The sequence below is a fragment of the Heterodontus francisci genome, chromosome 36, assembly GCF_036365525.1.
Source record: "Heterodontus francisci isolate sHetFra1 chromosome 36, sHetFra1.hap1, whole genome shotgun sequence".
Taxonomy (NCBI): domain Eukaryota; kingdom Metazoa; phylum Chordata; class Chondrichthyes; order Heterodontiformes; family Heterodontidae; genus Heterodontus; species Heterodontus francisci.
Window position 1 is genome coordinate 44656967 of NC_090406.1, and position 14232 is coordinate 44671198.

Here is a 14232-nt window from a genome sequence, read left to right on the forward strand (position 1 = left end):
GAGTTCCTCAACGTTCTCTGGGGTCAGCAGTGTAGCATTGAGCTTCCACGTCCCTCTGCCAACCCGCTGGTCGTCCTGTAAGTGACAGTCGGCCAGTAAGAGGCAGTGGTCGGAGAAGAACACCGGCTTGACGTCGGTGGATCCGACCGTGACAGCATGGGACACAAACAGGAAGTCAATCCTGGAACGGGCAGACCCGTCCGATCTTGACCATGTGTATCTGCGTTGCGCTCTGTCTGCAGGTTTGCTGAAGACATCGTGCAGTTTGGCATCTTTAACTGTTTCTATTAGGAATCTGGACGTAGCGTCCAGTTTGCTGTCGTCACTGCCGGATCGTCCAGCCGCATCAATGATGCAGTTGAAATCACCGCCTAGGATGACCGGCTGGGACATCGCCAGCAGCAGTGGGAGCTGCTGGAAGACGGTCAGCCGCTTGCTGCGTTGTACCGGGGCGTACTAGATCAACCAGATTACACATTCAATCATAGACTGGGGCGGGGTGGGTTTGTAAATGCGGAGGAGGCCTGGGCTAAGTGGACCTTCTCTTGTGCTGTTACAGTCACCCTGAGTTTTAATGTGACATTTTATATTAATAAGAAAATGCATTATTCATGGAGTGATAAATTGGAATACTGTTCCAATATTATGTCCTTTTACACAGAAAGCATTCAGCTTCATTAATTAAAGCATCAACCAGCCTTGGATTTGAACAAATTCAATGCCTTAGGCTTCCAGCAGCTCGATCACTTTTAATACAAGGAGCAGCGTTTTAGATCAATGGGTGTCTCTTTCTAAACCAGTATGGCAGCTAAAATATGGTATCTTCCTGCCCGTTGTCACATGAGAGATTGATTACTGTTGAATCCAAGGCACGTTCAAAAGCTGAATGCAGCACAGAGGTTGCCTAGACCGCAGTCTCACGAACATCACAAGGAGGTGTAGGAGTTAACAGTGTTGGAAATTACAGCAGGGACAGTCAGTCCTGATATCCAGCAGAAGGATGATTCAGACTGCCTCCCTGTTGAGTCATTGATGTCTGTGGGATACAGTGGGAGACCCATCTGCTCGATCTATCTCAGCTGTGCTCTGTGGTAGCACTCTCTCCTCCGAGTCAGGAGGTTGAGGATCACCCACTCCCCTTCCGACATTAAAACTGAGGGCCCATCTGTCCCCTCAGGTGGATGTAAAAGATTCCATGGCTATGTTTCGAAGGGGAGAAGAGGGGTTCTCCCTGCTGACTTGGCCTATATTTATCCCTCAACCAACATTGTGAAAAAAAAAGATTATTTGGCCATAATGACATTACTGTTCGTGGGACCTTGCCATGCACAAATTGGCTGCTCTGTCTCTACATTGGAAGAATGATTACACTTCAGTAAACACTTCATTGGCTTTAAAGCCCTTGGGGACATCTTGCGGATCACGAAAGGTGCTATATAAATGCAAGTTTATGACTCTATAGGGATGAATGGTTTGTTCCTGTACTGCTCTCCTGGCCAGCTTCCCAGCTTGCACTCTCGTGAAACTTGAACTCATCCAAACCTCTTGTTTCCAAATTCACATCAGTCTTGTTCACACATTAGCCCTGTGTTCACTGACCTGCATTGGCTCCCAGTACAGCAATGCCTCAATTAAAAATTCTGATCTTTGATTTCAAATCCCTCCAGGACCTTGCCCCTCCCTAACTCTAACCTCTACAGTCCTCTGAGATCTCTGCACTCCTCTAACTCTGGCCTCTTGCACATCCCCAATTTAATTCACTCGACCATTAGCAGCCGTTGGCCCTAAAATCTGATTCCCTCCGGAAACCACTCCATCTCTCCTTCTCTCCATCTCTCTCTCTTTCTCTTTTTTTTCCCACTTCAGACACCCCTTAAAACCTACCTGTTTGATAATGCTTTTAGTCAGCTGTTCCAAAATCTCCTTATGTGGCTCGGTGTCAAATCTTGTTTGATACGCTCCTGTGAAGCAACGTGGGATATTTTCCTATGTTGAAGGTGCTATATACATATAAGTTGCTGTTGTAACATTCTGTGATTTTGCATTGAGTGAATGGCCTGTTCCTGTACTGTCACGTTCTGGCCACTCACAGTTCCCTGGGTCAGATCCTAAGATGACGATCTGTTCCCCTTACTGCACCCCTGCTCCCTCTTCACTTCACAGATTTTTGATTTTACCTTTACAGCTGCCTTCCCTCACACCCCAATGTCCCTTCACCACAGAATGCTGCTCTTCTGGTCCCTGTTTCTTCTTCCTGTTAGGTTTGGACCATCTAGAGTGATCTGGATGCAGTGCTGTGTGCTGGTGTAGAGACAGTGCCAGCGAAGCAAGCACTCCCTTCTCGAGCTTCATAGAATGTTTCATCCATGTGAGGTCGGGGTCTGATCAGGGTCAATCCACTGCCTCTTCTACTGTGAGCTGGGTGTGCTGCCATACCCATATCTGAGCCTTTTAGGGTCACACATTTATTAACTGTTCCAGCTCAATGTTGAAACTGGTGGTTTGGGGGTGACTGGGATTCTACAAGGAGCCTCTTCCAGAGTCCTTTAATTTTCCTCGAATTCAGTCTGCTGGTAGTATCATTTACTCCCTCAGGGTGCCTGGGTACTGACAGGGGGCACGGCGTGAATGCTGATCCATTCTCTTTCCCCCCCCCCCACCACCCCCCACTCCATAATGACATGTTCAATCCACCTACAGCCTATCCTCCATCTCAGCACCCCATATGGAGCAAGATCTACCAGCAGACAGCCTTTGGATCAAGGAATGGGAAACCCAGGAAGTCACTAACAGGTTCCTTGTGATAAACCCATCTGTCGAATGGCAGGCTTTGAACTACCACGGCGAGAGTTGTCCTTGCTAAACAGGTTCAGGACAAGCCAGGGCCCCTGCGCAGCCAACCTGCACCCCTGGGGCCTCCGTACAAACCCCTTATGCATTTGTGGAGAGACACAGACAATGCTGCACAATACTGAGGAGTGTCCCCTCTACAGATGAAGTGGTGGAATAGTTCACCTTAAATTCAGCAAATGAGGCTATCACTTGGTTCCAGAGATTTACATTCACTAAGCAAATAATAATACTGTTCCAGCAAAACTTTTCTGCCATTTCAAGGTTTCAAAATGTTCCTGTGGTCAACCAACCTCAGCATAGGTCTGGCAGCTGACTGAACTCAGATAAGCATCTCCCCTGCCTGTAGACTTCATGCCCAGCAGTATGGCCAGTACCTCTCCTCAGTTACCCCAAACCACTGTAGAATGGTTTCCTTGACAATCTAATAGCTGGGTGTAGAATTATGATTAACAGCCCAGTAGGCTGCCTGTGAGCAGTGGAGCCAAGTACACCATCCAGTTCTCTTGTGGCCACAATGTAGCTGCAGCAATATGCTCAAGGTTATTTTAGATTAGATTAGAGATACAGCACTGAAACAGGCCCTTCGGCCCACCGGGTCTGTGCCGAACATCAACCACCCATTTATACTAATCCTACACTAATCCCATATTCCTACCAAACATCCCCACCTGTCCCTATATTTCCCTACCACCTACCTATACTAGTGACAATTTATAATGGCCAATTTACCTATCAACCTGCAAGTCTTCTGGCTTGTGGGAGGAAACCGGAGCACCCGGAGAAAACCCACGCAGACACAGGGAGAACTTGCAAACTCCACACAGGCAGTACCCGGAATCGAACCCGGGTCCCTGGAGCTGTGAGGCTGCGGTGCTAACCACTGCGCCACTGTGCCGCCCCGGCATCGACTTCTTCCTCAGAGTCCAACTTCAACAGCTCAGTAGGCAGCTTGGGTCTCTTGACCTGTCATTGTTGGTTTTGCTTCTCTTAAGCATTCAGAAACGTATAGGAAGACGTGCTGCTGCTGTTGTAGCTGACAGCTATTTCAGACTCCTTTTCTTTTCCAACTTTAACAGTAGCTCTCCAGAGGTTAAGAAAGACCAATAGTCCACTTCTGACGTGATCAAGATCCCCTTGTGTCACAATGGCCAGCACGTGTAGCTCAACATCAATTCAACCTAATGAACTAAAAGCTCAGCACTCCTGAGTACTGTTATTATTAGGCTCACGAAGACCACACATATCATCACCTGTCCTTCATCCTGCAGCTCTGTCCTTGATCTGAAACATTGGCTTTTACAACCCCCTTGATTCTTTACTTAATTAGGGGCATCAGTGATGACTTATTAAAGCCAAGCTGGCTGCAATCATCCACTCTCCATTGTCCTAGTGACTTAATATAATGGGATTTACAAATGATCACACATTCTGTGATCTAAGATTCTACTTTGGGATGAATGGATCTTTTTTTACTCATTCACAGGATCTGAGCATCGCTGTCAAGGCCAGCATTTGTTGCCCATCCCTAATTGCCCTTAGGAAGGTGATGGTGAACCACCATCTTGATCCATTGGAGCTCATCTGGTGTAGGTACACCCACAGTGCTGCTAGGGAGGGATTTCCAGGTTTTTGACCCAGCGACAATATAGTTCCAAGTCAGGATGGTGAGTGATTTAAAGGGCAACTTGCAGGTGGTGGTGTTCCCGTGCATTTGCTGTCCTTGCCCTTCTAGGTGGTAGAGGTTGCGGGTTTGGAAGGCGCTGTCGAAGGAGCTGTGGTGAGTTGCTACAGTGCCTCTTGTAAATGGTACACAATGCTGCCACTATGCACTGGTGGTGGAGGGAGTGAATGTTTGTAGATGGGGTGCCAATCAAGCGGGCTGCTTTGTCCTGGATGGTGTCGAGCTTCTTGAGTGTTATTGGAGCTGCACTTATCCAGGCAAGTGGAGAGTATTCCATCACACTCCTGACTTGTGTCTTGCAGATAGTGGGCAGGAGGTGAGTTACTTGCCACACAATTCTCAGACACTGATCCTCTTATAGCCACAGTATTGATGTGACTGGTCCAGTTATGTTTCTGGTCAATGGTGATCCCCAGGTTGTTGATGATGGGGGATTCAGTGATGGTCGTGCCGTTAAAAGTCAAGGGGAGATGGTTAGATTCTCTCTTGTTGGAGATGGTCATTATCTGGCACATGTGTGGCACGATTTTTTTGCCACTTAGCCTCAGCTTGAATGTTGTCCAACTCTTGCTGCACAAGGGCACAGACTGCTTCAATATTTGATGGGTTGTGAATGGTACTGAAAATTGTGCAATTATCAGTGCACATTCCTACTTCTGACCTTATGATTGAAGGAAGGTCATTGATGAAGCAGCTGAAGATGGTTGGGCCTAGGATACTACCCTGAGGAACTCCTGCAGCGGGCCCCTCAAACCTGCTCCGTCCTTCAGTAAGATTATGGATGATCTGATCATGGCCTCAACTCCACTGTCCTGCCTGCTCCGAGAGACCAAAAATCTGTCCATCTCAGCCTTAACTATACTCAACAATAGAGCATTCACAACCCTCTGGGTAGACAATGCCAAATATTCACAATGCTTTGAGCGCAAAAAACGTCTCCTCATCTCCGTCCTAAATGATTGGCCCCTTATCCTGAGACTGTGCCCCACCGTGTTCTAGATTCCCCCGCCAGAGGAGACAGCCTCTCAGTATCTACTCTGTCAAACTCTTTCAGAATCTTCTATGTTCCAATGAGCTCATGTCTCATTCTTCTAAACTCCAGAGTATAGGCCCAATTTACTCTCCTCAAAGGACAGACCCTCTCATCCCAAGAACCAATCTAGTGAACCTTTATTGTACTGTTTACGATGCAAGTATATCCTTCCTTCAATATGAAGACCAAAATTGCACACAGTACTTCAGGTGTGGTCTCACCAAAGACCTGTACAATTGTAGCAAGACTTTCCTATTCTTGTACTCCAACCCCTTGCATTAAAAGCAACATGCCATTTGCCTTCCTAACTGCTTGCAGTACCTGCATACTAACGTTCTGTGTTCCTTGAACAAGTACACCCAATTCTCTCTGAACATCACCATTTAAAAGTTTCACACCTTTTCAAACATACTCTGCTTTTCTATTCTTACTACCAAAGTGAATAACCTCACACTTCCCCACATTGTACTCCATCTGCCAACTTGTTGCCCACTCACTTCACATGTCTATATCTCTTTGCAGCCTCCATGTGTCCTCCTCAAAGCTTAGATTCCCATTTAGCTTTGTATCCTCAGCAAGATGCCGGTGTTGCAGCTGTACTGGAATAGCTTGGCTATGGCCGAGGCTGATTCTGGAGCACAAATCTTCAGTACGACAGTCAGTATGTTGAGAGGGCCCGTAGCATTTGCAGTATCCAGTGTCTTCAGCCATTTCTTGATATCAAGTGGATTGAATCGAATTGGTTGAAGCCCAGTACCTGTGATGCTGGGAACCTCAGGAGGAGGCTAAGTCGGATCATCCACTTGGAACTTCTGGCTGAAGATGTTTGTAAATGCTTTAGCCTTGTCTTTTGCACTGACTTGCTGGGCTGCCCCATTATTGGAAATGTTTGTGGAACCTCCTCCTTTGGTCAGTTGTTCAATTGCCCACCACCATTCATGACTGGATGTGACAAGATTGCAGAGTTTTGATCTGATCTGTTGGCTGTTGGATCACTTAGCTCTGTCCATCATATACTCCTTCTGCTGTTTAACATGCATGTAGCGCTGTATTTTAACTTCACCAAGTTGGCACCTCATTTTTAGGTATCCCTGGTGCTGCTCCTGTCATATCTCATTGAACCATGTTGATCCTCTGGCTTGATGCTCATGGTAGAGTGAGGGATATGCCAGGCCATGAGGTTACAGATTGTGGTTGAATACAATTCTGCTGCTGCTGATGGCCCACATGCGGTTTTGAATTGCTAAATCTGTTCTGAATCTATTCCATTTAACACAATACGATGGAGGATATCCTCAGTGTGAAGACAGGACTTTGGCTCTTCAAGGATTGTGTGGTGATCACTCCTACCAATACTGTCCTGGACAGATGCATCTGCGACAGATTGGTGAGGACGAGGTCAAGCAGATTTTTCCCTCTTGGTTCTTTCACCACCAGGCCCAGTCAGGAAGATCTGTCCATTAGGACACGGCGCACTTGGTCAGTAGTGGCGTTGCCAATCCCCTCTTGGTGGTGGACATTGAAGTACCCCACCCAGAGTGCATTCTGTGCCCTTGCTAATCTCCGTGCTTCTTCCAAGTAGCGTTCAACATGGAGTACTGCTTCATCAGCTGAGGGAGGGCAGTAGGTGGTAATCAGAATCACATAATCCTTACAGTGCAGAAGGAAGCCATTCAGCCCATCGTGTCTGCACTGGCTCGCCAAAAGAGCAATTCCTTCAGTTCCATTCCCCTACTTTCTCTCCATAACCCTGCACATTCTTCCTATTCATTTAACTGTCTAATTCCCTTTTGAATGGTTCAATTGAACCTGCCTCCACCACACTCTCAGGCAGCGCATTCCAGACCTTAACCATTCCGTGTGAAAAAGTTTTTCCTCATGTTACTTTTGCTTCTCTTACAAAATACTTTAAATCTGTGCCCTCTCGTTCTCGATCCTTTCACAAGTGGGAACAGTTTCTCTCTCTCCACTCTGTCCAGACCCCTCATGGTTTTGAATACTTCACTTCAACCACCTCTCAGCCTTCTCTTCTCCAAGGAAAGCAGTCCTAACTTCTCCAATCTATCTTCATAACTGAAATTCCTCATCCCTGAAACCATTCTCGTGAATCTTTTCTGCACTCTCTCCAATGCCCTCGCGTCTTTCCTAAAGTGCGGCGCCCAGAATTGAATGCAATACACCAGCTGAGGCCGATCTAGTGTCCTATAAAAATTCAACATAACCTCCTCGCTCTTGTACTCTATGACCCTATTAATAAAGTCTAGGATACTGTATGCTTTATTAACCACCCTCTCAACCTGTCCCGCCACCTTTAATGATTTATGCACATATACACCTAGGTCCCTTTGTTCCTGTGCCCTTTATTCTCTCCATGTTCTTCCTAGAAAAATGAGTCACTTCACATTTCTCTGCATTGAACTTCATCTGCCACCTGTCTGCCCATTCCACCAACTTGTCTATGTCCTTTTGCAGTTCTACACTATCCTCCTCACAGTTCACAATGCTTCCAAGATTTGTATCATCTGCAAACTTTGAAATTGTGCTCTGTACACCAAGGTCTAGCTCATTAATATATAACAGGAAAAGCAAGGGTCCCAACACTGACCCCCAGGGAACTCCACTACAAACCTTCCTCCAGCTCAAAGAACATCCATTAACCACTACTGTTTTTTGTCACTCAGCCAATTTTCATATCCATGTTGCTACTGTCCTTTTTATTCCATGAGCTACAAGTTTGCTCAAGTCTGTTGTGTGGCATTGTATCAAATGCCTTTTGAAAGTCCATGTACATCACATCAACAGCATTGCCCTCATCAACCCTTTCTGTTACCTCCTCATAAAAACTCCAGCAAGTTAGTGAAACATGATTTTCCCTTAAGAAATCCATGTTGGCTTTCCTTAATTAACTTGCATTTGTCCAAATGACTATTGATTTTGTCCCAAATTATTTTTTCTGGAAGTTTTCCCACCACCAAAGTTAAACTGACTGCCCTGTAGTTGCTGGGCTTATCTTTACACCCTTTTTTGAACAAGGGTGTAATGTTTGCAATTCTCCAGTCCTCTGACACCACCCCTGAGTCTAAGAGTGAAAAATTATGGCCAGTGCCTCTGCGATTTCCACCCTCACTTCCCTCAGTATCCTTGGATGCATCTCATCCGGCCCTGGTGTTTTATCCACTTTAAGTACAGACAGCCTATCTAATACTTCCTCTTAATCAATTTTAAACCCCTGTTAGTGCCTGACTTCCCTCCTCTTTCAACAATGCCTCAGTTGCATCTTCTTCCTTGGTAAAGACAGATGCAAAGTATCCATTTAATACCTCAGCTATGCCCTCTGCCTCCATGTGTAAATACCCTTTCTGATCCCTAATGGGATCCACTCCTCCTTTTACCACCATTTTTACTATTTATATGTCGATAGAAAACTTTGGGATTCCCTTTAATGCTGGCTGCCAATCTCTTTTCATGCTCTCTCTTTGCTTCTCTTATTTGCTTTTGCACTGCCCCTCTGGACCTTCTATATTCAGCCTGGTTCTCAATAGTATTTTCTACCTGGCATCTGTCATAAGCACACTCTTTCTTCGTTATCTGAATCTCTACCTCTTTTGTCATTAAGGGAGATCTTGATTTGTTTGCCCTACTTTTCCCCTTCGAGGGAACACACCTTGACTGTGTCAAAACTATCTCTTCTTTGAAGGTAGTCCATTGTTTATCTAACGGTTTTCCTGCCAGCTTTTGACTCCAATTTATTCACCCCAGCTCCATTCTTACCCCATTGAAGTTGGCCTTCCCCCAGTTCATTATTCTTACCCTGGATTGCTCTTTGTCCTTTTCCATAGTCAACCTAAACCTTATGATCAATGATCACTGTCCCCGAAATTCTTTCCTACTGATACTTGATCCACTTGACCCACTCATTCCCAAGAACCTGGTCTAGCAGTACGTCCTTTCTCATTAGACTAGCAACATACTGTTGTAGAAAATTTTCCTGAACACACTCTAGAAACTCTTGCCCCTCACTGCCCTTTACACTACTATTATCCCAGTCTATGTTTGGATAATTAAAATCCCGCATCATATCTACCTTATAATTTTTGCACCTCTGTAATTTCCTTGCAAATTTGTTTTTCCATGTCCTTCCCACTAGCTGGTAGCCTATAGACAACACCGAGTAATGTAACTGCACCTTCATTGTTCCTTTAGCTCCAGCCAAATTGTTTCTGTGCCTCGGGTGGCGCAGTGGTTAGCATCGCAGCCTTACAGCTCCAGTGACCCGGGTTCGATTCTGGGTACTGCCTGTGCGGAGTTTGCAAGTTCTCCCTGTGTCTGCGTGGGTTTCCTCCGGGTGCTCCGGTTTCCTCCCACATGCCAAAGACTTGCAGGTTGATCGGTTAATTGGCCATTATAAATTGCCCCTAGTATAGGTAGGTGGTCGGGAAATATATAGGGACAGGTGGGGATGTGGTAGGAATATGGAATTAGTGTAGGATTAGTATAAATGGGTGGTTGATGGTCGGCACAGACTCGGTGGGCCGAAGGGCCTGTTTCAGTGCTGTATCTCTTAAAAAAAAAACTAAAGACCCCTCTGGGATATCCTTTTCCTCCAACACTGCAATGCTCTCCTTAATCAATACCACCATCCCTCCCCCTTTTTTTCCCTTTCCTATCTTTCCTGAACACCTTGTATCCAGGAAGATTTAACACCCAGTCCTGCTCTTCTTTGATAAAAGCAAAATACTGCGGATGCTGGAAATCTGAAACAAAAACAAGAAATGCTGGAATCACTCAGCAGGTCTGGCAGCATCTGTGGAAAGAGAAGCAGAGTTAACGTTTCGGGTCAGTGACCCTTCTTCGGAACTGACAAATATTAGAAAAGTCACAGATTATAAACAAGTGAAGTGGGGGTGGGGCAAGAGATAACAAAGGAGAAGGTGCAGATTGGACCAGGCCACATAGCTGACCAAAAGGTCACGGAGCAAAGGCAAACAATATGTTAATGATGTGTTGAAAGACAAAGCATTAGTACAGATTAGGTGTGAATACACTGAATATTGAACAGCAGCAAGTGCAAACCTGAAGAAAAACAACTTGAAAGACAGCCAGGTCGCTGTTCTTGCCTCAACATCATATTTCCAGATGGCAATCTGCGCCTGTACCTCACCAGTCTTATTAACCACATTGCATGCATTCACATACATGCACATTAACCCTGATTCAGACTTTATTACTTTCTTCTTTACTTTGACCCCACCTTATAACTTACTATTCCCTACTCTCATGCTATCTATATCCTCCAGTATTTTGTGAATCTTGGTATTCCTCTCTGATGCTTGTTCCTGGTTCCCATACCCCAGACATGTTACCAGTTTTGCTTCCCTCCAATCTGAGCTCCCTCTCAGGTTTCCATCCCCCTGACAATTTAGTTTAAATCCTCCCCAACAGCACCAGCAAATCTCCCTGCAAGGATACTCATCCCAGTCCTGCTAAGATGCAACACATCCATCTTGTACAGATCCCACCTGCCCCAGAACTGGTCCCAATGCCTCAGAAATCTGATGCCCTCTCTCCTACACCGGTTCTTCAGCCATGTGTTCAATCGCTCAATTCTCCTATTCCTATGCTCACTTGTACGTGGGACTGGGAGTAATCCTGAGATTACTGCTTTTGAGGTCCTGCTTTTTAATCTTCCTAGCTCCATAAAATCTACTTTCAGAACCTCCTCCTCCTTCTTACCTATGTCATTGGTACCAATGTGGACCACGACCTCTGGCTGTTCACCCTCCCCCAGAAGAATGTCCTGCAGCCACTCCATGGCATCATTAACCCTGGCACCAGGGATGCAACACACCATCCTGGAGTCACGTTTACTGACGCAGAAACACCTGTCTGATCCCCTAACTAACAAATCCCCTATCACTACTGCTCTTCCACTCTTCTTTCTCCCCTCCTGTGCAGCTGAGCCAACTGTGGTGCCACAAACTTGGCTCTGACTGCACTCCTCTGAGGAACCATCACCCTCAGCAGCATCCAAAATGGAAAACTGATTAGCGAGTGCGATCATATCAGGGGACTCCTGCACTACCTGCTTGGTTCTCTTAGACTGCCTGGCAGAGGGTTCCTTGCCCATGTTTGACCTGATGCCATCAGACTTCATGGGATTCAGAGTCAATATTGAGGACCCCCAGGGCAACTGCTTCCTGACTGTATACCACTGTGCCACCACCTCTAGCAGGTCTATCTTGCCAGTGGAACAGGTCATACCTAAGAAGGAGTCTGTGACATTGGCTGTAATGTATGATTTGGTGAGTATGGCTGTGTCAGGCTGTTGCTTGACTAGTCTCTGAGACAGCTGTTCCGATTCCCCAAATGTTAGTGAGAAGGATTTTGCAGGGTTATCTGGGAAGGATGTGCCTTTGTTGTTTTTGGTGGTTGGGTCAATGGTATGTTGTCTGTCTGGTTTTCTTCTTTGACTTTTCTGTAGTGGTTTGATACAACTGAGTGGCTTGCTAGACCATTTCAGAGGACAGCTAAGAGTCACCCACATTGCTGTCTTGGGATTTGAACTCATGTCTCTGAAGCATTATTCTGGGCCTCTGGATTACTAGTCCAGCCTTTCAGTGATACTGAGATGAAAAGCCTGTTTCTGTACTGTAACATTCTGTGAATCTATATTGGTGTGAATTGTCTGTTTCTGTACTATAACATTCTGTGATTCAATCATTCTCCTGGTCTCTGATGTCTTTTGCCATTCTTGGTGTGACATAGGATTTGCAATTACTTCTTGCTATTCATTATTTGCATGGCATAAGAGTTGATGAACCTGCTATAATGATTAGAGTATACATTACTTGATATATGCATCCAGGACATATATTGCATCATATAAAGACCTGGCTGTATTATCAGTGGAGTGGAATCAGAAAGGAATTAAAGCAATTCTTCTTTCTCTGTAGATATGTGACTTGCCCATGGTCTTGTGGCAGAATACGTCAGAATGATCTCTGCGAAGGAAATGCAGAAGAGGAAGCTCTCGAAGGACAGCATGACCCTGCTTCCCTGCTTCTACTTTGTAGAGGTGAGTCCCGTGGCTGTATCATGGGTCGTAGGGCAAGTGGCACAACCAGTAGCTAAAAGGTACAGGAAAGAACAGAGTGAGATTCTGACAGCATGCTGTTCACTCAGTGCATAACTTTCCCTTCACTCCCCTCTGCATTTTACAAGCATTTCACTCCAACGCAAACTGGTGCTTCATATACCAGCTACCCAGGCTGCCATTTCTATAAATTCTATCTACAAAGTACGTACTCAGACTGGTGGCATCTCACTGCACTCAGAACTAGGCTGCTTATCTTGCAGTGAACATTCAAAAGAAAGAAAGACTTGATAAAGTCTTTCATAACCTTAGGACATTCCAAAGTGCTTTACAGCCAATGAATGACTTTTGAGGTGAAGTCACTGTTGTAATATAGGAAATACAGCAGCTACTTTGTGCACAACAAGATCCCACAAATAGAGTGGTAATGATCAGATAATTTGTTTTTAGTAATGTTGGTTGAGGGACAAACTGTTTTTTGTTCTTTTTCCAATCCTCCCCACTTTCACTTTCTTAAAACCTATTACATTTCTAACTTTTCTCAGTTCTTTCCCAGTACCTTTTAGCTAAGGTTGCTCCACTTGGCCAATGATCCATGATACAGATTTAAAGGGCAGTTAGGAGTAATATATCACCATAGTCTGGGTCTTCTGCTATTACAACAGTCTGATAAGATACATTATTATCTTCAGCTTGTGTGTATGCTGTAGTGTATGTATTATCAGCTATATTCTAAATACTCTAAATACCTGCAGCAGTACTGATCATTTTAGTATTGATGGAACTGACAACCTGCTAATGTATCAGCATTGCCAGCTACTATATTGGCACCTACTACATTGAGTAGTCTGGGTATCTCCTGTGGTTCTATAATACAATTACCCCACTGTACTAAAATGCACCTGCCCTTTTACCTCCTCTCTCCTTACAATCCAAGGCCCCAAACACTCCTTTCAGGTGAAAGCAATTTACTTACACTTTTTTCAATTTAGTAGTATACTATATTCACTGCTCACAATGTGGCCTGCTCTACTATGGGGAGACCAAATGCAGGTTTGGTGACTTCTTTGTGGAACCCCTCCATTCAGTCCTTAAGTGTGACCCCAAGCTTTCAGTCGCCTATCATTTTAATTCTTCACCTTGCTCTCATGCCGCCCTCTCTGTTCTCAGCTTCCTGCTGTGTTTCAATGAAGCTCAAGGAACAGCACCTCATCTTTCGATTAATCACCTTACAGCCTTCCGGACTCGACATTGAGTTCAACAATTTCAGACTGTAATCTCTACCCTCATTTTGTTTCCTTTCTCTTTGCAGGTTTTACTCTCCTGTGTTTCTCTTTCTTTGCTTTCAGACAGCAGCTGCTCATCATTCTGCCATTCACACCTCCTCTAGACGCATCTTTTGTTTCTTTACTTGAACCATTACCACTTCCTTTGGCCCTGCACCACCAACCCTTCTGTCATTTAATGTCTCCTGTCTTCCACCTCTCTCAGACCTTCCCTTGTGTTCTTTTTCCAACCCTCCCCACTTTCACATTTCTAACTTTTACCAGTTCTGATGGAAGGCCATTGGCC

General features: G+C 45.3%; 1 protein-coding gene across 1 annotated transcript in view; it reads left to right on the forward strand.

Annotated features, from left to right (window-relative positions):
- Positions 1-14232, forward strand: part of plppr3a (phospholipid phosphatase related 3a) — a 128478-nt gene that overhangs the window by 26656 nt on the left and 87590 nt on the right. The window contains exon 2 of the mRNA XM_068016614.1: positions 12521-12642. Coding sequence (XP_067872715.1) covers positions 12562-12642 — 81 coding nt within the window. The 5' untranslated portion in view covers positions 12521-12561. The remainder of the gene's footprint in view (positions 1-12520; positions 12643-14232) is intronic.